Source organism: Podarcis raffonei, chromosome 7 (assembly GCF_027172205.1).
Source record: "Podarcis raffonei isolate rPodRaf1 chromosome 7, rPodRaf1.pri, whole genome shotgun sequence".
NCBI classification, from domain to species: Eukaryota; Metazoa; Chordata; class Lepidosauria; order Squamata; family Lacertidae; genus Podarcis; species Podarcis raffonei.
Genome location: NC_070608.1, coordinates 47,184,838 through 47,206,636, shown reverse-complemented (window position 1 = coordinate 47,206,636; position 21,799 = coordinate 47,184,838). Strand labels below are relative to the sequence as shown.

At 41.9% G+C, this 21,799-nt stretch overlaps 1 protein-coding gene across 3 annotated transcripts in view; it reads left to right on the top strand.

Annotated features, from left to right (window-relative positions):
- MYOM1 (myomesin 1) overlaps window positions 1-21,799 on the top strand; it is a 76,286-nt gene that overhangs the window by 38,051 nt on the left and 16,436 nt on the right. For 2 of the 3 annotated variants that reach the window (XM_053396453.1, XM_053396452.1), the window contains exons 11-25: window positions 204-345; window positions 1,502-1,701; window positions 2,633-2,689; window positions 3,133-3,257; window positions 6,225-6,408; window positions 6,851-7,025; window positions 8,730-8,851; window positions 9,698-10,015; window positions 12,349-12,545; window positions 13,436-13,562; window positions 14,735-14,919; window positions 16,540-16,654; window positions 18,064-18,220; window positions 19,230-19,336; window positions 19,478-19,522. In XM_053396453.1, the coding sequence (XP_053252428.1) occupies window positions 204-345; window positions 1,502-1,701; window positions 2,633-2,689; window positions 3,133-3,257; window positions 6,225-6,408; window positions 6,851-7,025; window positions 8,730-8,851; window positions 9,698-10,015; window positions 12,349-12,545; window positions 13,436-13,562; window positions 14,735-14,919; window positions 16,540-16,654; window positions 18,064-18,220; window positions 19,230-19,336; window positions 19,478-19,522 (2,256 nt within the window). The remainder of the gene's footprint in view (window positions 1-203; window positions 346-1,501; window positions 1,702-2,632; window positions 2,690-3,132; window positions 3,258-6,224; window positions 6,409-6,850; window positions 7,026-8,729; window positions 8,852-9,697; window positions 10,016-12,348; window positions 12,546-13,435; window positions 13,563-14,734; window positions 14,920-16,539; window positions 16,655-18,063; window positions 18,221-19,229; window positions 19,337-19,477; window positions 19,523-21,799) is intronic. The other variant, XM_053396454.1, reaches the window with a different exon arrangement.

The following is a 21,799-nucleotide window of genomic DNA, read 5'->3' as shown; positions in this document are numbered from 1 at the left end:
GATGTTGCACAGGGATTTCACTGACAAGACTTGTTAGGTGAATCCCCATCGCCTAAATCAGCCTAACCTCCATCACAGACATAAAGTGAAGATTTGGAACTGTGCTCCAAAACTTCCACTTCTGATGCAAGCAGAGACACATTGTGCCTTTGAACAATAGCTTTCAATTGTTACTTTTAAAATGCATGCCTTCATCTTTATAGATGCTGATGCCGACATACCAGGAGCCCCTGGTTCTCCTCTGGATGTGAAGTGTTTGGATGCTAACAAGGATTATGTCATCATCTCCTGGAAACAACCCGCAGTTGATGGAGGAAGTCCCATCTTGGGATACTTCATTGATAAGTCAGTATTTGTGCCAGAATGAAATTACTTCTGATCTCTGGGACCATAAAGATCTCTTGCTTTTGGAAAATACCAGTTCACCTTCTGCATTATTAGTTTGCTATTTTATGTCTCCTTTTTCTTATGGAGGCAAGTTAATATGGTCAAGAATGTGGGTTAGCAAATGTTGCTGAGACATGTTAGTAAACAGTGCAAATGAATTACTCCATATCTAACCATAGCCCCTTTCCATACCTTTTTCCTCCATCTGTTTGGTGTATGGAATATTAATCATATCACTGGCCCAACCATGATGTTGCCATATCTCATGTGCCCTGCTGGCACTATCCCTGACTTCTTCATGTACACCTGAATGTCTGAATACACTATGAGCTATATGTAGATAGGTGCCTCTTCTCAGAACTTTGTCTATATGTGCAGAAACCCAGGCTAGTGCCCATGGCAGTGTCTTACTTTTTCCTCAATGCATTGTGAACATGTGGAGAAGAAGGTGTTCAGGGTGCCCATGTCACATTACTGTACAGTCGTACCTTGGTTGACGAACACCTTGTGACTCAAAAGTTTTGGCTCCCGAATGCCGCAAACCCAGAAGTGAGTGTTCCAGTTTGCGAACATTCTTTGGAACCCGAATGTCCGATACTGCTGACGCAGCTTCCAATTGGCTGCAGGAGCTTCCTGCAGCCAACCAATCCTTTGGGATTAAAATTCTACTTGGGTCATCTGAGGGAATAAAGGCCACTTCATGCAATACAGTTTGCTATGCACACCTGACATTTTGATACACATTTGTCTACAGGGAAAGACTGGGGTGACTCAGCAAGTAAACTGACATTACCCCTGATCAAGAGGAAAGGGAGACCAAACAGCACCCCCTCCCCATGTTTAGTATGCATTTGGGTGTTCTTAGCTGACAGTGTTGTTTTAAGGAAATGTTTGTTCTTTTCTTTTTACTTCCTGAAAAGGCTGCAAGGAGAGTGAAATGTCAGCATCCACACAAAGTAATTGAGTTCCAGTTTATTTCTATATTCCGCCCCCCGCCACCCACCCAAGAGCATATATTCAAGCCAGCATTACACGAGCAAGTATTTAGAGAGATTCTGGAACAGCTTTATAACTTCTCTTTGTCATTGAAAACAGTTCTGTTTTTGTTTTCCAGATGTGAAGTTGGCACTACCCACTGGTCCCAGTGCAATGAGACACCAGTGAAGTTTGCTCGCTTCCCAGTCACAGGTTTAATAGAAGGGCGCTCCTACATATTCCGAGTCCGAGCTGTGAATAATGCTGGCGTGAGCATTCCATCCCGGATTTCAGAGCCTGTAGCAGCCCTGGATCCTGCCGATAGGGCCAGACTTAGAAGTAAGAGTCCTCCTAATACTCATCCCATCGAGAGGTTGGAAATTTTGAATTTGTGGAGGTTGTGACCAAAGAGTCCTTCCACTAGAGGGAGCAAGAGTAAAGCAAACTCTGCATCATGCAAATTAGGATTTGCCAAGACCAAACTCTTCCATATTTCTCCCAGTATTTCTTTTGCATCCCCACTTATCTATCTGATATACTCGGCATCAGGACCAGCCCTGGAACACACTCTCCAGAAACAAGCTGTGGTAGATAATTTTACCACAACAGAGGCCACATTTTGAATGGCAGCCCTATGTTCTAACATGCATAATGTTTTTAGCCAGTCCTTTAAATGTTCTTGCTTCAGATAGACTTGCCTTCATAGTCAAAGGAAGCTTTTTAACCTCGATACATACTGAAGTTTATCTGAATAATTCTTTATGCTGCCAAGGGTTCATTCCATAGCAGAGCTCTAATCTAAAACGCACCCACTTCAACATTTTTGGCTGGCCATGGCTGGGATGGTGTTGAAGTATTCTCTTTCAGTTCTCATGTGTTTCAAGATACCAAGGAATACCTTCTATATATAGTTGTGTGGCTTTTTAAGCTCTCTTTTCAATCATGTTGCGGTAGAGAGGATTGATTCTTCATTCTATAGGAATATATTTAATATATTTAAGCCTGGTTCAAACCTATATTGAATTAGTTTGTTTCCAGATCTACAGCTACAAAGCTTTGATTTAGTTCAGCAACCATTGTAGCCAGAATGTTGATGCACTGTGTTTGAGGCAGGTTCTCTGCCAGCAACTAGAAATGATTAATACATTCTCTTACTTAATGAAATGGTGCTGTCATAGTTAGGAACCGTTGTTTAAAAGCAATTGCGTTAGTAAGATGCAGTGCTTTCCCACATATACCAATGTCTGCCTAAGCTCTGACTTTGTTTCAGGTCACCCCTCTGCCCCCTGGACTGGACAGATTATTGTCACTGAGGAGGAACCTACAGGTGAGCAAAATTCATCTGAAAGGAGGATGATCTGAATTCTATTTAGCTTTTAGAGCATGTCTGGATTGCAGATTTTAAACTGGTTGCAATCTTTTTTTTGCCACGACTTTCCTCAAGAAAACTTTCCTACAGACTAGTTCTGTGAGGCAGCTGATAATTCTCCTGAAATTTAAAATAATGAGGAATATTGAATTTTGCAACAAATTGTGTCCACCTATATGAACAAAGCACATCTGTGGAAATTGTGTTGGGTTGAAAATTTCTTTTAAATCTATATTCTTGAGAGAAATAAAGTGTCTAAATCTCTGGCCTCAAATTGCTTGATCTCACAGAAACGCGCTGCATCAATAGTTTTGCAGACTGCCTGCTCTGCTCCTCTGTGGTAGTTTCAATTTATGGCATTAAATATATAAAGGCCTTTCTTTCATCACTCTTTTATACAGAGGGCATTGTTCCTGGACCACCTTTAGACCTTCATGTTACAGAAGCCACAAAGAACTATATTGTGCTCGGTTGGAAACCTCCGTTTGAGCGGGGCCATGAGGGTGTCATGTACTTCGTTGAAAAGGTAAAACTACAGTGCCAGAGCATAGTTTTCTCATTCATTTCCCCACAAGCCACATTTTATCCTCAGACGAAGAACAGCAGGCTGGTACCTTTTTCTTTTTTTGATTTTTTCCACTCCACATCAAAGACAAAAATCTCCAACTAGTGTTAAGATTGGGGGCTGGAGCATCAAACTGAAAGGAAAATATTGAATAGGTAGCAGAAACATATTTTTGAGAAGGGTTTGCCATTTCTTCTCCTCATAAGAACATGAGAAGAGACCTGCTGGTTCAGGCCAAAGGCTCGTCTAGTTTAACATTCTGTTAGCCAACCAAATCCCTGTGGGAAGCTCACAAGTAGGTCAAGTCCTTTTGTCATGAACTCCTTTTCTTAATGCAGTATAGAAATAGATTCAGTCTTAACTAGAATCCTGTCTAAAAATAAGAGCAGCCGTCTGTGCTCACAAAAACTGATTAGTAGCATAGTTGGGAATGGGTATGTTCTGTTTCAAGCAATGGCCTTGGATATGAGGATTCTGGCTCCAGTGGGGACACATTGAAGACAACAGCTCAGCGAGGCGCAGCAGGGCTGGGTCTAGGTTTTGCTCTCTGTGGAGCTCAGGCTAGTGGCTTCTTAGGAACACAGCTCAAATGTTGTCCCAACACAATTCAGCCTTAGACTAAGCCTTAAATAGGAACTGTGGGACTCTAGCTCTGCCTTCAGTGAGAAGAGCTACTTTTAAGGTAGGGTTGCCACATTTCAAAAAGTAAAAACCAAGACACCAAACGTTGAGGGTTTTTTTTACATTTACATTTTTTTATTTACTTGCCTAATATCCAGGACAAAGCGCCGCCTTTCAGAAATCCCCCCCCCCCCCGCGGACATCAATTCCACCTTTGAAATCCCAGTAATGTCCGGGAAAATCTGGATGTATGGCAGCCTTATTTAAGGGGACTTAGCCTGCTTTAAGAGTCATCGGCTTCAACACAGTTTTGGAGAGGCCATAGCTCCACTAAGGCTTCTGTACTGGAGTCCTTGCTGTCAGAGGATGGCAACTCCAGCTCCACAGAATGAAGTAGCACTGGCATAATGGGCTCCTCTTGCACTGGTGTCTCCAAGTTAGTAAGGACCTCTGGGGCTGATGGTGATTCCCACCCCAAACCTCCTCTCCTAAAGATGGGGAGCCTAACTCATAAGCCATACCAGGATTATCTCCAAGCATTTATTTATTTATTACATTTATATACCACCTTTTATCTTCCAATGATTTTAAGGTGGTTTGCGTAGTTCTCCTCCTCCCCGTTTCATCCTCAACAACCCTGTGTGGTAGGTTAAGCTAAGAGATGGTGACTGGCCCAAGATCACTCTGTGAGCTTTATGGCTGAGTGGAGATTCAAACCCTGGTCTCCCAGGTCCTAGTCCAACACTCTAACAATTACGCCTCACTTGCTTTTAAATCTCGCCCCCTGAGATATATTTTCTAATGCTTAATGAGTTGGATCCTGAGAACTGTGCCCAGAAGGAAGCTTGCAGAAGTGGACTTTCCCACTGTCTCCTACTGTCCCCCAAACCCACTTCTGCAGATTGTCGAGCTTTCCTTGATCTGCTCACAGAAGATTTGTTTCTTAGGATGGAAGCCAGTGGGTTTTTTTTGTTTTCATTTTATATCTCCCCCCTCCCCAAACAAAATTACTGTGGTGTAATTCCACTGCTCATGTTCAGCCAAATGTAATCATAATTATCCACCAAATACACATGCTTTATTACCTCAAAATAGGTTATAGTTAGTCTCTAAGACAAAGTTGGGTATGAGAATATTATCCACGTAGGATCTGATCATTTCTGCTGCAGCTGGCAAATCTGCTTTCCATTAGAAACACCCTAAGCTGCAAGTCTCCCACCACAAAAAGTGTGTTCCAACTTACCGTATTTTTCGTCCCATAAGACACTCCATCCCATAGGACGCACCTAGTTTTTTTGGGGGGAAATAAAGGAAATTTCCCCCCTTTATTTCCCCCCCAAAAAGCAGGTCGGAGAAACCGAACCAGGTCGAGGAACATCGGGATGGCAGCGCTGCGCCTCCCTGCTGTCCCCCGAGCTTGTGGGGCTGGCCGATGTCTGCCCAGCGTGAGGGGCGCTCTGATTCAGGGCGCCCCGCCCCCTGGGCGGCAGGCTGCTATCCGCAGTGTGGGGAGCCCTGCGGGGAACTCCTGCAGGGCTCCCCATGCTGCAGATGTATGCCCGGCGCGAGGGGCGCTCTGCTTCAGGGTGCCCTGCGCGCCGGGCAGCAGGCTGCTATCCACAGCGTGGGGAGCCCTGCGGGGAACTCCTGCAGGGCTCCCCACGCTGCGGATGTGTTCCCGAAGTGCTGGGTGCCCTGAAAGCAGAGCGCCCGACACTCCGGGAAACAGGCTGCTATCCGCAGCCTAGACATCCCTGCGGGACCTCCCACAGGGCTGCCTAGGCTGCGGATGTATTCCCGAAGCGCCGGGCGCTCTGCTTTCAGGGCGCCTGACGCTCCGGGAAGCAGGCTGCTATCTGCAGCCTAGACATCCCTGCGGGACCTCCCACAGGGCTGCCTAGGCTGCGGATGTGTTCCCGAAGAGCCGGGCGCTCTGCTTTCAGGGTGCCCGACGCTCCGGGAAGCAGGCTGCTATCCGCAGCCTAGACATCCCTGCAGGAACTCCCGCAGGGCTGCCTAGGCTGCGGATGTCTTCCTGAGGCCTGGAGAGTGAGAAGGGTCGGTGCGCACCAACCCCTCTCGCTCTCCAAGCTTCAGCGAAAGCCTGCATTCGCCCCATAGGACGCACCCAGATTTCCCCTTCATTTTTGGAGGGGGAAAAGTGTGTCCTATAGGGCGAAAAATACGGTAATGATGAAGCACAATGAATCCCTGTAAGAATGTGAATAATTTGCTACTTTCTGCTGGACAGCTGGAAAGTTTCTTGTAAGATACTGATTTTGTCCAATTCTGAACTTCCCATTTCAGTGTGTTGCAGGAACCGAAAACTGGCAGAGAGTGAACACTGAGATACCTGTAAAGTCCCCTCGCTTTGCACTTTTTGACTTAGCTGAAGGGAAGTCCTACCAGTTCCGGGTCCGTTGCTGTAATTCAGCTGGAATTGGTGAGCCCTCAGAAGCCACTGAAGCCACTGTGGTTCGTGACAAACTTGGTAAGTATATAGTGCAGGCCACTGTGGATCAACTTTAGATGCCTTAGTATTTTTATGAACTTGTTTCTTTTTCTCCCTTGAATGGGAGTGTGTTGGCTTTTATATGTGTTTCCATTTTTTCACATTGCCTTAAGTTCAACCCACGCCTTATGATCAATGCTGTTTCACTGCAGTATCTCTCCTAACGCAGTCAAGGTGGAGGGCATTCATTCCCATGCACACACCCATGCAAAGCTGCTATCACACAATTAAAATAAACATAAGAATCAAGGTACCTGTACACAAAAGATGTGATCTGCTCACATTTTCCTCTAATTATTAGCCACTTAATAGATTTCAGCATTACATTTAGCACAAGTAACAGAAACATCGGCATCTGGTGTATTAATGTCAGCAATGGTGACCATTAACTTGTTCTGGTACTTTTATACTTTGTCTCTAGATATTCCTAGTCCTCCTAGCCATCTTGTACCTGTCAGAAATACAGACACCTCAGTAGTTGTCACTTGGACAGAATCCAAAGATGCAAAAGAGTTGATTGGATATTACGTAGAAGCAAGCAAAGTCGGATCTGGTCACTGGGAACCATGCAACAATAATCCTGTGAAAGGCACAAGGTAAGTAGATTAATGGCTGGAGGGGAAGCTTGAACTTTTTTATGTGCTAAAAGACAGCTTGCCAGGTTTTTAAAAATACTTCAAAGTTAAAGAATACCTTTCCTCAACTTCAAATTAATGTGTTTGGAATAACGTTGTGGTTTGTGATATTATGCTTCTGCAGCAACTGGCATTTCCAATTCTAATCACTTATTTGTTGGCACAAATTGAATAATTATAATAAGGCTATTGTTGCAAAAGAGGACATCTGCTGAAGGACGGACACTCTTGGATTTTGCCCAATAGTTGTTATAATATCTCATCCAGAGAAATAGGTTTTATTTTTAGAGAAGAATATACAGGGGCACCATTTGTGATTTCACTTATGCAGGGACAACAATCTCTGTAAGGCTGTATTGAAGATGGGATTGCCAAAAGGGAGTCTATTTTAAGAGCATTTCCCCTGCTTCTTAAAAAAAGCACCTCATAATAACAATAGCAATGTTATCCAAACACAGTTTACAGTAACAGGATCTGTGTCCTTGGTATACATAATGCTTAGGCCCATTTCATGTTTAGAATATTTCCCTTGCAGTAGGTAGAAGCATTGAGTTAGCAAAAAATAAAGGAATAAGTACAAGGAATAATTGCAAGTAATCTGAAACACAAGCTGGGATTGTTCTTCCTGCCCTCCCTTAATTGTGTTTCTAAATACATAGTCCTGCCAAAATGCTTGCTTATGAAAACTGCACCAGAATGCAGTATTGTGGTTTGAGGACCCGATCCCCGCGTAGTGGAATGAAAACACAAGGACACGTGATATAAGGTTAATGGGCAAGAAAAGGCCACAACTTTATTGATTACAGCAAGTGAAAAGGTATTGGCTTAGGCATTGGATTACGTCAGCTGACTCCACCCCCTCAGAGAGGGGTGAGTCTAAAACAGGGGGGTTTATTCACCAGTAGGTGGAGCCTGTTGATGCTAATCCAACTATAAGCTCCCCCCTGATGTCACCGAGGGTCGTCCCATGGCCTCCCGCCACGCAGGCATCAGACAGAATACACGACCGCTGGATTCCTTTAACGGAATACCCAAAATTGAAGGCGCAGGCGATGGCCACACCTAGCCCTTCGACACACCACAATACATTATTCCAATGCCTAACCTACCCACCAATACCACGAAAGTTGTGACGATTGCTACGAGGTAGGCGAAAAAAACCAAAAAGCCTAATGCCAAATGGAAAAATTCCTACCAGGCCCCCCGGACAACCAGGGTGACCAACCTAAGGTCCATAGCAAGGCCAAAAGAAAACTGAGACCCTGAGCTCTAAGGGAGTGGAGGGTGGGTGACTCGCGACAGGACGACGAAAGGTGAGGCCGGAAGGCTGGTGCCGCAGCAATTTAGGCTGCTAAACACGCCCCCTCGCAGGCACCTGGTTGGGTGCCTGCCCGTGGGTGTGGGCGCCAGCCAGGTGAGTGGGAGGCAGGGGGCTAACGCCCCCTGCTAGAGGCGGAGTCCGGCTCCCGACCACAACCACTCCCCTCTCTTGCAGGAGGAGAGTCTATACAGTGCTGCCCCATCTGAGATATCCTTTGTAGTCCATACCTTGGGTTCTTGGAACTTTTTAAAAGTGAGGTCCAAATGCAGCATATCATAGAAGGGCTCAATTGTTTGCAAAATCTGAAATCTGATGGCGCATTCATTAGTGGTGTTTTACTTTAGATTTACTTGCCATGGACTTACTACTGGGGATCACTACACTTTCCGTGTCAGAGCTGTTAATGCAGCAGGACTCAGTGAGTATTCACAGGAGTCAGAAGCCATTGAAGTCAAGGCAGCTATTGGTAAGTGACTTCTTGTTCCTATACCAGAAGTGGAAAACAGCATTACGAGTATTAAAGACAGGGGTGCAATTAACTAATAATATTTATTTGCAGTACTGTTTGTGCACATTGACTATGCATTGGTAATATTTTGTATTTCACTTTCATCGTTTCACAGTCATCATCCAGTCACCATGCACTTGTAGACTTCTCACCTTCACCATCCCAGACTTCCTTGGGTGTGTTCCCTGTAACTCTGTATAGAAAATAAGTTCACCTCACATCATTCTCTCAAATGACCTGGCAGTCTGATTCCATGCAGTGGTATATATTTCACCTCTAACATGCCCTAGCTTGCAAAAGTATGCTTGTTAATTTCCATGCCTAATTTGCTTCATTGCTTGATTCCAATAATACAATGATTTTTATGTCTTCATGTTCCAAAGTCTTTTTATTTATATTGTATTTTACTGTTGAGATATTTGGAATGATCCTATTAATTGAAGAACTTTGCAACTTCAGAGATCATCTGTGTAACATGCTTCTGAGGTTTCTTTAACAGATCACATATCCCTCCAAATAGTTGAGCATTAATGTAGTACTTTCAATATAATGGACATTGTTCAGTCTAACATTCAGAAGAATCTTAACAGCATGCAAGTATTAACTGCTGAGGTGTATGGTATTATATGCTGATGACAATTTCATATAAATCAAACCATACAGCGTATTGTCTGTGAGTGTATCTTTTGAATGTCCTGTCTCTGTCATGCTTTGTGTCCATTTCTTCATTCATTTGAATAATGGAGAACTGGGAATGAATGGACTCTAATTTCAAATGTCTTTGTTGTTTTCTGGCAATTTTAGGGGGAGGATTGCTTCATGATGTATGTCCTGGACTAAGTGGTAAAGCTGATGGACTAACAGACCACACTGCCAACTGGGAAGGCATGCATGAGTCCTCCCAGCCTATCTTTGACACAGATGCTTTGTTAAAATGCAATGCTAAACCTAACAGGCAAACAGTGCCCGATAGCTCTGGTAAGCAGAGGAGTCCGACAGACAATAAAGTGAGTGAAAAAGTTCCATCTCCTTCACCACAAAAAGCAGCTACCAAGCAGGCAAGTAAGTCTCGTCCTGAGGACCGCTCAGCACTGCAGAGAATGAAAAAGAAAGGTGATATAGGTGAGCGTTGGTCATATGCGGTGCTTTCATCATTTAGCGCCTTCATTTCAGACACTTAATCATCTGTGATCATCCAAGCTCCAAAAACTCATCCTTGCCAATGCTACATTTTCCACCATCTCCATCTAATAAATGCTCTGCTCTCTACCAAAGGTCATTATGTATACTGGCAATTAGAGCTATGGCACATATGTATGTTGCATCTAACAATGAGCTTGCATGATGCATTCATTTGCTAATTGATTAGTGTTGTTTAGGCTTATTCTAATTAATTGTAAAAAAAATACATATGTCACATCAATATCAGCTTGGTGACATTTATGCTTTCTTAGCACTTTGTATTTAGTTTTTGCAAAATCATGGTACAGTGGAAGTGAAAAAGGGAAGATCAAGTTGGACACACAATCATTGTTTGGTATATCATCACCATTTTTGTTACCTAGTAGATCGGAATTTGCCAATCTTTTGAGGCCTGGAGACACATTTGGCAATCTAAAAGTCTGCAAAATACCCATTTCACAAAATAAAAAAGTTTAGAACCCCACAAAAATGCAATAAATTGATACACCCTCCCATGAGTGAAACACAGACAAAATTGCAGGCAACCAGTGAAAGAACAGACAAAAAAACAAATAAGATTTAAAAAAAGGAAAAAGGGGACTTGGCAACCACCAGAGAGGGGTGAGCAGCAGTAGTTTTTAGGATCAGATTGTTTCTTCCCATTGAGGATCTGACCAAATAGAGAAAAACAATGTCCACCTGAAACCAAGCGTATAAGCAGTACCTAGGAAAGTAGAGCAGACAGGCCCCATACTTGTTTTTCACATCCTGAAAGCAGAATGTTCACATTCCATTTAAACCTGCATGGGCAGAAGGTGGCTTACAATTAAGTGCAAGATGCGAATCTACACTCTCCAGGGAGATAGTGAAGATCTGTCTGCTATTCTAGTCTATGAAACAGAACAGCAAAATACTATATACAGCAATACTGTAGATTATAAAATAATAGATTTGAGATAGGCCTGTGATCATCTAATTTAAGCCTTTGCTTTGAGGCATGGTTGCTAATGCATCAGTTCATACATACCTGAATATGGATAAACTTAACCTGAACCTGGGTAACGGACCGTTTCTACAAACATGTTATGGTAACAGTAAGTTCAGTGAGCCATAATTAAATCTTATTTATTGGAAAATGTTCCCCATCTTATCCCATCAGATTCATTACAGCTTCCAACACACACACACACACACACACACACACACCCCACTCCAGGACTACAATTCGAAATCCAGCCAAAAGGCCAAAACAACAACCTCAATTCAACCTCTAAATCCAATTGAAAGTAACAAACCTCTTTGTTTAATGAAGGCCACAGAGGTAAGCAGAGGGATCGACCTCAGTAGCAGATAATTCACATAACCTCAAGGCACCTGCTGAAAAATTCTTGCTCCATCTGGTTACTGGTTCTTATTTCTCTTTTACAAATGGGCTTTAAGGAAAGCTTGTCCCATAAATCTTGTGAAAATCCACACAGTTGATTGCAAAGATTCCTTTGGAAATTTAGTAAGTTCCTTTTTCTAATTAAATCAAGTTGGGATATGATAAACTTCTGTAAAAAAAGATTAATCAATTGAATGGTGGATTTCCCACCATAACAACACCCAAGAGGTGAAATCTGACCATAATTAATAATGACCAGTGACAGGTAAGGTCTATTTCAACATGACATTGCAGTTACAGGAAGAAAATATCACGTGTGAATGTTGTGATTGGAAAGATATTTCCTTCATTTTTTTCCTTACCATATATAAAAGCATTGCTGCAAATATTTTCAGTTATCCTTCAGTTGGTCTGCTGTCTTACGATGTGCATATACTTTCCGTAAGGTAGGTATGCCAAGATGTGCAATTATACCATCAAACATGAAGAGGGTTGGTTTTATTTTTTTATTTTTAAACCTGTAAGGGAGCGGGAATGAATTCAGCAAAAGAATATAGATCACTGACATCTCCAGATATTTTTAAAGCACAATTCTACCACGGTTTTCATTCTGCATTTTCATTGTTTTGAAGTAGACTTATCATTTCTTAAGAGCTGAAGTCACACCGTAGGTCAGATTTTTTTCTAAAGAGCAAGTTTCAAAAGGTCTCTTCTCTTGCATAACATGGATTTCGGAAGCCTGTATTCATTATCCAGGAAGTGTTTCTGTGGACTGCTAGAATTTTGTTTGGGAGAGATCTGAATCCAAACAAATGTTTGATTTGACTAACTTCTATCATAACTTTTCTATAACTTCTGTCGTAACTATAAACTATTCCCTCTAAAACAGCTCCTCCATCTCCACCATATGACATCACGGTGCTTGAAAGTGTTCATGACTCAATGGTCCTTGGATGGAAACAGCCGAAAACTGTCGGTGGAGCTGATATAACTGGCTATTATGTGAATTACCGGGAAGTGATTGGTGGAAAACCTGGAGAGTGGAAAGAGGCTAACATTAAGGCAGTTAGTGAGAGGGCATACAGGGTAAGAGATTGGTTTTATTACTGCTAGACACTAGGCCTCTGCCTGATTTTTGGCATTACCTGCTCCCCAGGCCCATTCTTCCCATGTTATTCAAGAGCCCCACATCCAAACACTTTGGAGAGGCTTTTTGGTGGTGCAGGTGGTTGCTGCTAGAAAGAGGGGACAAGAACCTTACCTTACATGAACTCCTTAGGTTAATTTATTTTCGGATCCAAACCTATAATCTGATTTATTTATTTTGCTCTGCATGCTATTTTAATTGCACTCATTCTGTTATATTTTCTTTTCTTAATGTAGTTTTGTTTGCAGTTATCAGACATAATTAGAGTATTGGATATGTTCTCTATGTCTGTGTAGTCTATACTTTTGTAGGTAAAAATTAAAAAGCAATGCTTGGGTTGACAGCATCAGAAAGCTGCTTGACTTGTGTCATTATAGGATCTTAAGCCTGATGCAGATTGAAGGTGCAAGTTACAACTATTTCTAAATCAGGCATATAAAATGGCTCTATATGTGTGTGTCTATATATCTATATCGGGCATAGGCAAATTTGGCCCTCCATATGTTTTGGGGCTACACTTACCATCATCCCTGACCACTGGTCCTGTTAGCTAGGGATGATGGGAGTTGTAGTCCCAAAACATCTGGAGTGCCGAGTTTGCCTATGCCTGATCTATATCATCTATCTATCTATCTATCTATCATCTATCTATCTATCTATCTATCTATCTATCATCTATCTATTTGTGTGTGTGTGTGTGTGTGTGTATAAAGATATATCTATATAAGAAGGCAATATGAAGTATCATTTGCAACATTAAAGATGAATGAATTGTTCACTAAAATGTTGCATGCCATATTAACTTTTCTCCCCCCTATCCATGATGTAGCTCCATGACTTGAAGGAAAATATGACGTACCAGTTTCAAGTGGCTGCTGCTAACCTAGCTGGCCTTGGCCCTCCTTCTCCAGCTAGCAAGTCCTTCAAATGTGAAGAATGGACCATTGCTGTTCCAGGTTAGAAGCAGTAAGGGGTCTTTAGAGTTGGTAGGAGTAGCCTTCTTCAATCTGACATGCCAAACTGAACTTTCCACAAGATAAGAAGGAAATACACAGTATGCCAACTGGGATAGCAATTTATGTGTGATCCTAACAGGCTACTTGCTGTTAGGAAAAAAATGCTTCTGCGAGTGCTAAACACTTTCTAAAAAGCTGTTAGATTTTGAAGATAGCTCCTACTATCTTCAGGGCCTTTGTCATGGTTTCCTTGGTTCCATCAGGTTCAGCCACAGGATGGCAGGCTCTGGAGGAAGATGAGAATGAATGGAAGGGCAAGACAATAACAAGTCCTCTCCTTCTCCCAGTCCTATCTGGCCCTACTACGGAAATAGGACTTCCAGCTCCCTCCCCTGGAAGAGAGATCGTTGGAATTTGGGGAGGGCTTGGGGTTGCAGATCAGAGTAGCCAAGCAGCTGGGTCCGATGCTCTCTCCCAGGACCAGGTGCCACCTTAGGAGAAGGGATTAGATGTTTCCAGATAGACTATGTACCTGCTTGCAGGCTAGCTGCTGATGTAGGAACAGGCACTCAAGGGCTATGCCCACCTCAGTTTCAAAGCTGAATTGGTGGGCATGGAAAACTTATTAGAACACCTCACTCTCTTGCAGCCTTGAGCTTCTTGTAACTGACCCTGAACTCAAGTTCCTTGGCCATTTTTCCTAGATTGGGTCCATCTCAGCTAACCTTGTGAGCTCTGTAAATGAAATAGCTCTTCTGTTGCTGCTGGGTCTATATCATTAATCTGTCTTTTAAAAAAATTCTTTCTTTACTCAAAAGTAAGAGCACCCACTGTTGGATTTTGAACCAGGAGCCTGGACAGCCTTTAATATGACCTTAATATGACAAACAGGGCTCTTCTAAATATAAACACCTGTTTGGTTCTCCAAAATTTGCCAAGCAAATTGAAGTGTACAAATATTCAAAATGGGATGCTCTTGTTACATGGTGATGTAGCATCGATAAAGAGAGATGAAAGTCACGGTGACATCATTTTCTTCTTTAATATGAGCTAAGTTTAGGTCACAATTTGATTAAAGGTTGTTGTTGTTGTTGCTATTATTTCTTCTGTATTGTGTGCTAATCACTATTGTGACCTCAGTTGTATTCTTCTGTCATTTGCTTATCTTTCAGGACCACCCCATGATTTGTCATGCAGCGAAGTTAGGAAAGATTCTTTGGTTATATTGTGGAAACCACCAATTTACATTGGCCGAAGTCCTGTAACTGGTTTTTATGTTGACATGAAAAAAACAGATGCACCAGAGGAACATTGGAGGAGTGTGAACGAGAAAGCTGTTGCAAACAAATTCTTCAAGGTAAGCCAGTTTAGGGAACAAATAATTGTATGATGACTGATACTGAACCCTAATTGTTACACATTTCATTTTTCTGGCAATTCCTTGTGGTTTTAGATTGCTTAGGAACTGTTTTGCCTTCAGTCACACCCATAAAAATCTACTGCAGTTGCAGGGCGGAAATCTGATTCACTACATCAGAAATAGAAGTAGAGTGTTAAGCAAATAGGATGACGTGTTCAGTGGTTGCATATATTTGTTGAACAAATGAGCCACTCAAGCTCATGAGCATTCTGTTCAGACATGTGCTGGAAACTATATGACAAGATGGCTCTTTTTTTATATATACACCACACCATGTCATCTTGTTTTACCACAAATTTATGATTTCTATTTCTATAACATTTGAATATACAGTTTCACAGAACTGGTCCTAAACATAGGATTATCTGCATTTAGAGTCTTGATTCCTTTCCAAGGATGGGCAAAGTCTAACCAATGCTAAGCACTTTTAAATCCCATTGGTTTCAATGGGAGAATTACACATATTGTGAAATGGCTCCCAAAAGGGACTTAAACCTATGCTTGGGTTTGGCTGGATAATTTCCTGCATCGAGGATGGGGAACTTGTGATTATCCAGGAGTTGATAGATTACTACTTGCATCACAAATGAGCAAAGCCTGCCCAATGGATGTCCAAGCTAGTCAATGCACCAGGAAAAAAGAGAAGGGAGGTGAAAGATTTTCATAAAGAGTAGGGGGACAGGCATTAAGGGTGAAGCTAAGGTGTTGTGGAAGGGTTAGGGCTCTAAAGACCTTATAGAAGGAAACGAGACTTACCATAATGGTGTGAAAGGGGCTGTTCTAGCACATGAAGCAATGTAGAAGATGGCACGAAAAGTGAGCTATGAGAACCAAACAAATAAAGCAATGTTATCAAAAGCAATGTTATCCCACCCAGCTGGAACAAGTTGAAGTTATAAGCACTCCTAAAGAAGTGGTATCTAGGGAACAAAGAAGAGAGGAGCTACATGCTGATAGGCAATCAAGGAAGTAACAAATTCAAGACAAGTCAATGAATAGAGTCCATTATGAGTTGGAAATATCTTCAGAGTAAGAAACAAAATAAGAAGAGAACCAGCTTCTACACTGGGAAGAGAAAGGGTCAGAAACTAAAGGCTCATGTAAAAAGCTAGTGTAGTTATTAGAAAACATTTCCATAGTAGTTTATTAAATTTGTGGTGTTGGTTTTTGTACCACAATTAAAATCTGTTTTTATTTTTGTGAATAGTGCAGTGCACAGTCTGCATGCCTGTGCCTACAGGGGCATTGAGCTCTAAGGAAAATACCTGAGATGACATGGTAGCTGGTTGTATCTCTACATGCAGCTGTTCCTCTCTAGAACTATGCATAAGAAGCATCCAATGACTCTAGTCTGCTACTTAGTCTCCACTAAGAATTCTAATAACATGGGAGCATTTCAGTGGCTCATGGTGCCCTGCTCCATCTTGAGTAGTTTGTGAAGCAAATCTCGTGAACAGCAACACTGAAGTTCAGGTGGACACCAGTCTTCACAGCTTAATCTGCAGGCACAGCCTAAAAATATTCACTCACTGCTCTCCTGGATTTTGTTTTCAATAGATCACTGGCCTAAAAGAAGGCACCAGTTATGTGTTCCGTGTACGAGCAGCAAACCAAGCTGGAGTTGGGAAGCCTTCAGATCCCACTGACCCTGTAATAGCTGAAACTCGACCAGGTTTGTTCATGTTTATTTGGTTCCACTGAGGGCAAAGTAAAAATGTCTGTATATATAAGAATGATTAGAAACAAACACAGTCTGCACTATAGTTATGAAAAGGAAGCTGAACCTTACATTACCTCTTTAAGTGCCTGCATCTCCTCTCAAATAACAGAAGACTTAGACAAGTCTACTTCCCTCCACCCCATCACATATTTGATGTAACCCACAAGCAAGAAGACACCAGAGGAGATTGTGGGGATAAGCTGAGGGGTAGACATAAATGTACTCTCCTCTTCTAGAAAGAGAAGAAACAATCATAATCCCACCCTGAATCTCCAGTGTCCTCGTTCCTAGGTTTTTATGGTGGTAGCAAGAGATTATTTAGGATCATTGTTCTACTGAATATTTGTTCAGATTTTTAGGCAGCATATAAAATACACAATGTTAGATGAAGTACACAAACTAAAACTGGTGACGCGTCAGTTGAAGTACTGTTCACCAGCTTATCAAATGACACCGTGGGTTCCCCCCCCCCGGGGGGGGGATATTCTAAGGCAGTGAGGACTTTCCCCCTTTACTTATATACTATCCACATCCTTACTATCCTTGAATTATTTCCACCTCTCTTAGTTCCTATTCTGTTTTATATATATTATTTTGAGCCCTAGTTGGTGACTAGATTTCTTGTCATGGAGAACCATGCTGGATCAGGCCAAAGGCATATCTCATGGGTAGGCAAACTAAGGCCCGGGGGCTGGATCCGGCACGCAGACAGTCTGGGAATCAGCGTGTTTTTACATGAGTGGAATGTGTGCTTTTATTTAAAATGTATATCTGGGTTATTTGTGGGGCATAGGAATTCATTAATCCCCCCCCAAAAATAATATAGTCCGCCCCCCCACAAGGTCTGAGGGACAGTGGACTGGCCCCCTGCTGAAAAAGTTTGCTGACCCCTGGCCTATCTCATCCAGCATCCTGTTTTCACAGTGGGCATTGGGAATCCTGAATCCTGCCTCCCCAAGTGGAAAAGTGTTTCCACAGTTGCCTCTTCCATCCTTGAATCTTAGCTTGACAACAGAAGCCAGCGTAGGAGCCAACTCCTAGGGGCCGTGGGGGCTTTGGCTCACACAATAAAATATTTGAGGGGGCCAGGGCCCCACAAAGTTGATGGGCATTCCCTTTCAAATGGTGTGGAGGGGCGGGGCTTACCTCGGCCCCCACAATATTTTATTCAAGTTGGCACCCCTGGGAGTCAGACTGTATCTCTTGTGTCTGTTGTAGCTAGGGGTCCTCTTTTTCTGGTGAACTCTATTTCTCTGATATGATAAAAGTGTCAATTTCTCCCCACGGCAATATTCTATTTATGCTCAGCATCTGAAGAAAATAGATGACAGTTTTAAAAATGCTTTCTTTTGATCTTCTAGGAACAAAAGAAGTTGTGGTTGAAGTAGATGACAATGGAGTAATTTCCCTGAACTTTGAATGTGATCAGATGACTGCAGACTCTAAATTCATCTGGTCCAAGAATTATGAACCAATTGATGATGATTCGCGGTTAGCCATTGACACCAAAGGTGGAAAGTAAGAAATTTCAGAAATTCAAGGACTCCTTCTATGGGATCACATTACTTGTTTTCTTTATGCTCTTTTCACATGCAGATTATATTATTGCAATGAGATTCCAGTCTGACCAGTCTAAAACTGTTGGTAGTACAAAATGATACATGTTATTGAAAAGAATTCAGTGACTCATAGGCATATTGTGCCTGTATGGGTTTTTTTTCTTCTTCGTAGCATACAGTAGTTCAGATATGTGTGCAATTTATATCTGGACTGCAGCACAAAACAGGAGAAAAGGCTAGATCCCCTCACACTCTGCCAGAGCCCCAGTCCAAATTGCTCCATCCTTGTGATTAAATTTAGGAAATACAATTGTGTGGGGAAATCCAGTCACAGATTGAACAGTTTGGTTCTTGAATGTTATTTTTCTGATCTTTGGTTCAACACTCAAATTGTGTTATTTTACAGCACTTTAGATTTAACCCATGAGACCACAGTAGTTTGTGCTCTGACTAGAGATGAAGAAGAAATTCAAATCAGCTTGCATTTAAAGCAAAATCCATCAGATTTGCACTGTCTGAAACAATACGCAGTCCTTCAAAATTCATGCTTACCCAAATTTTGCAATGCAGTTCTCCAACCAGTGTTTTTAAAAAATGCATATATTAGGGGAAATTGATTGCAAAAAATGTGTAAATTAGTCAAAATTGCATATAAAAATGTGTTTGGAGAAATTTGCACTAAAATGCTGATGAGGATTTTTTTCTAAAAAGCAGACTGCAGCAAAATGTGAAAAACTGAAATTAAGACAGGGAAAATGAGAAATTGAGAGAACCAAAATTGAGAAATCCTTCCATCCTAAATTCTGACTGCTTGAAACATTCTATCAAAATAAATGAAATCCACCTTAATAACTGAGCTAACAGTACCTCACGCACATACTTGCCAGATATTGTATGTGGGTGTTCTCTGATATTTGATTTTAACTTGTATCGGTTGGTTGCTTATACAAAGCTCTTTTGTCTTAAAGGTCAAAAGCTATCTTTAAAGATCTCAGTGAAGACGATTTGGGCATTTACTCCTGTACTGTAACAGACACAGATGGAGTCTCATCAAGCTATACCTTAGATGAGGAAGGTGAGCACCAATATTCTTTCGTCCGCCTGTCAACCTTTCCCTTTGCCTATGTCACATGGCAATGAATGATCATACCGTAAAATGTGCCAATATGCCAAACAAATGGCTTCTTTTTTATATACATCTGCCTTTCTCTTGCAGAAATGAAACGCCTGCTTGCACTCAGCCATGAACACAAATTTCCAGGTAAGTCACAACAAAATAGTTAAGTGGAAAAAGGCATCAATGTTTGTGGCATATTTCAAAATAAGGGCTTCCAAGCATCAGCCTGCTGGATAGTCATATGCAGTGCTTTTTTCCTAGAAAAATAGGTGGCAGTACTAACCATGAAGTTGTTACGAAAAGTGCCACACTTTTTAACAACCAAAAAGAGGTGCCGGTACTGTGTACCCTTGAGTACCCCCTGAAGAAGAAAAGGCACTGGTCATATGAATGCTTGAGACAGTCTGATGTGGTCCTGTTACAGGTATCAACTTCTAATGGATGCCTGATTAACGTCCACACATAGCAGGGACTATTCTCTTCCTCAGGATGTTTGCTTGACTCTTTTTCTGTCACAGTTTCACAAGCACATGGTTCTGTTCCCCCAAGGTTAGGGATGTCATTTTCACATTTGTAACATTTTTTATTCCTGTAATCATTATAGTATTGTGATTTGAGTCTAAAATGGAATGCTGCACATGCTCAGAGTATTACTTTTTGAAATCCAGATTGGCAAACTTGGGAGGGGGGTGCTGTGTGTGTTTTGCTCTTACATATCAGATTTCTGAAGCACAGAAAGGCAGTGGGGGAGGGAGGGAGAGAATAGAAATGTTAGTTGTGTAGTGCACAATTAAACTAATACATCACTGTCTAAAGGTCCTTAAGACTATTGAGTCCAGGGTCTAAAATTACCAAGCTGCACCACTCCTGTGCTTGCTTTCTGTTCTATTTTAGGCTAAAATATTCACAGCTAATTATATACAAGGGCCTAAAACTGCCTCAGAACTGACAGCATGACACAAGTAGCATTGCACAAAGTTTGTTTTTTGGTGTGTGTGTTTCTTACACCCACGGGTTAATGCAAGCACAGACACATGTGGCATTAACTTGTTTGGGTTTACATACCCTAAAACATTTCTCCAATGAAAATAGGGACATCCTAAGCAAAAGTGGGACATTCCAGGATCAAATCAGAAACCGGGCCAGCTTCTCTAAATCAGGGACGTACCTGGAAAATAGGAACACTTGGAGGGTCTGGGTTTAGAAGTTATGCAAGGTCATAAGGTTGCCTCCTTCTATTCACCTTCAGGTGTTGCAATAATAAATAGCTTTTTCACAGGGGCATTTCAGTGCCTGTTTCTTGAAGCTTCCCTCACCTCTCCTTCCGGCTCATGGACCCTGCTTATTGGGGATTAGACTTATTCAAAAACAGGCCACAAATTAAGATGCAGTTGCCTTGCTGGTCTGTGTTCCAGTCTAAAGGATCACAAGGAAGGGCAAACAAAATGAAATAATGATCTGCCAGTGTCCTACATCCCTAGCATCTTGGGTTCTTTTGTCACAGGGCTATGGCAGATTCCCCAGCTTTTGCTGCCTGGTTTCCACGGAGATATGATGCCAAGTAGAATCTAAATTTGGGGATTTCATCTGTTTACTTGGTACTACTTCTGCAGAATAAAATTCTTGTCTCTCACTAAAAACTTGCCGCCACCCCCCCATAATATTACCTATTAAGTTTTAAACTTGGTTGTACTCATTTATGCCATAATTTCTTCGCTGAGTATTAAGTAGATGACCTTGTAGGTTAAAATGGATGCATGTCAGAAGGAAATTAAGCATATCTTAAATGTTTCCAAGACTATGGAACATTAGAAAGAAACAAATAGAGAGCAATTGGCATTTGTTCTTGGGATTGGGTACTAATAACTAACTGGCACCTGCATACATATCTAGAATATTGATAAGGACACCCAATAAACCCTGGGTTCTGACATTTTTATCAGGGGAAAATATTGTCGAGGAAAGCTCTGTGAAAGAAAACTCAGCAAAATTGTTATGAGGAGAAATGACAGCAGAACACTTCATTTAATCCTGTGTGCACATAATCAATGTATAGAGGGGAGCAATGGCAAGCTTTGCCCTGGTTGTGTTTGCAGTGTACCTGTGTGCATTGATAATGTATGCCTGTAGGCTCATAGGCAGGGTCAGTAACTGCAAAAAGCAAAATCCTCAACCACATGTATGAGCCTTTTGTGTACCGTTCTAGTGCACATATTGGCATGCATTGAAAGAATGCCGAAGTACAACAGTGCCCAGAATTCGTTGTGTGGGGGAAATGTACTTTAAAGCTATAGTGTGTACGTGGCCAGAGAGAGAGAGAGAGGTTTCAGGGGAAAAGCAAGAGTGGAGTAGAGAAATGCATTTCATGTCAGAGAAAGTATAAATATATGCAGAACAAATATTGCATGGACAACAATAGAA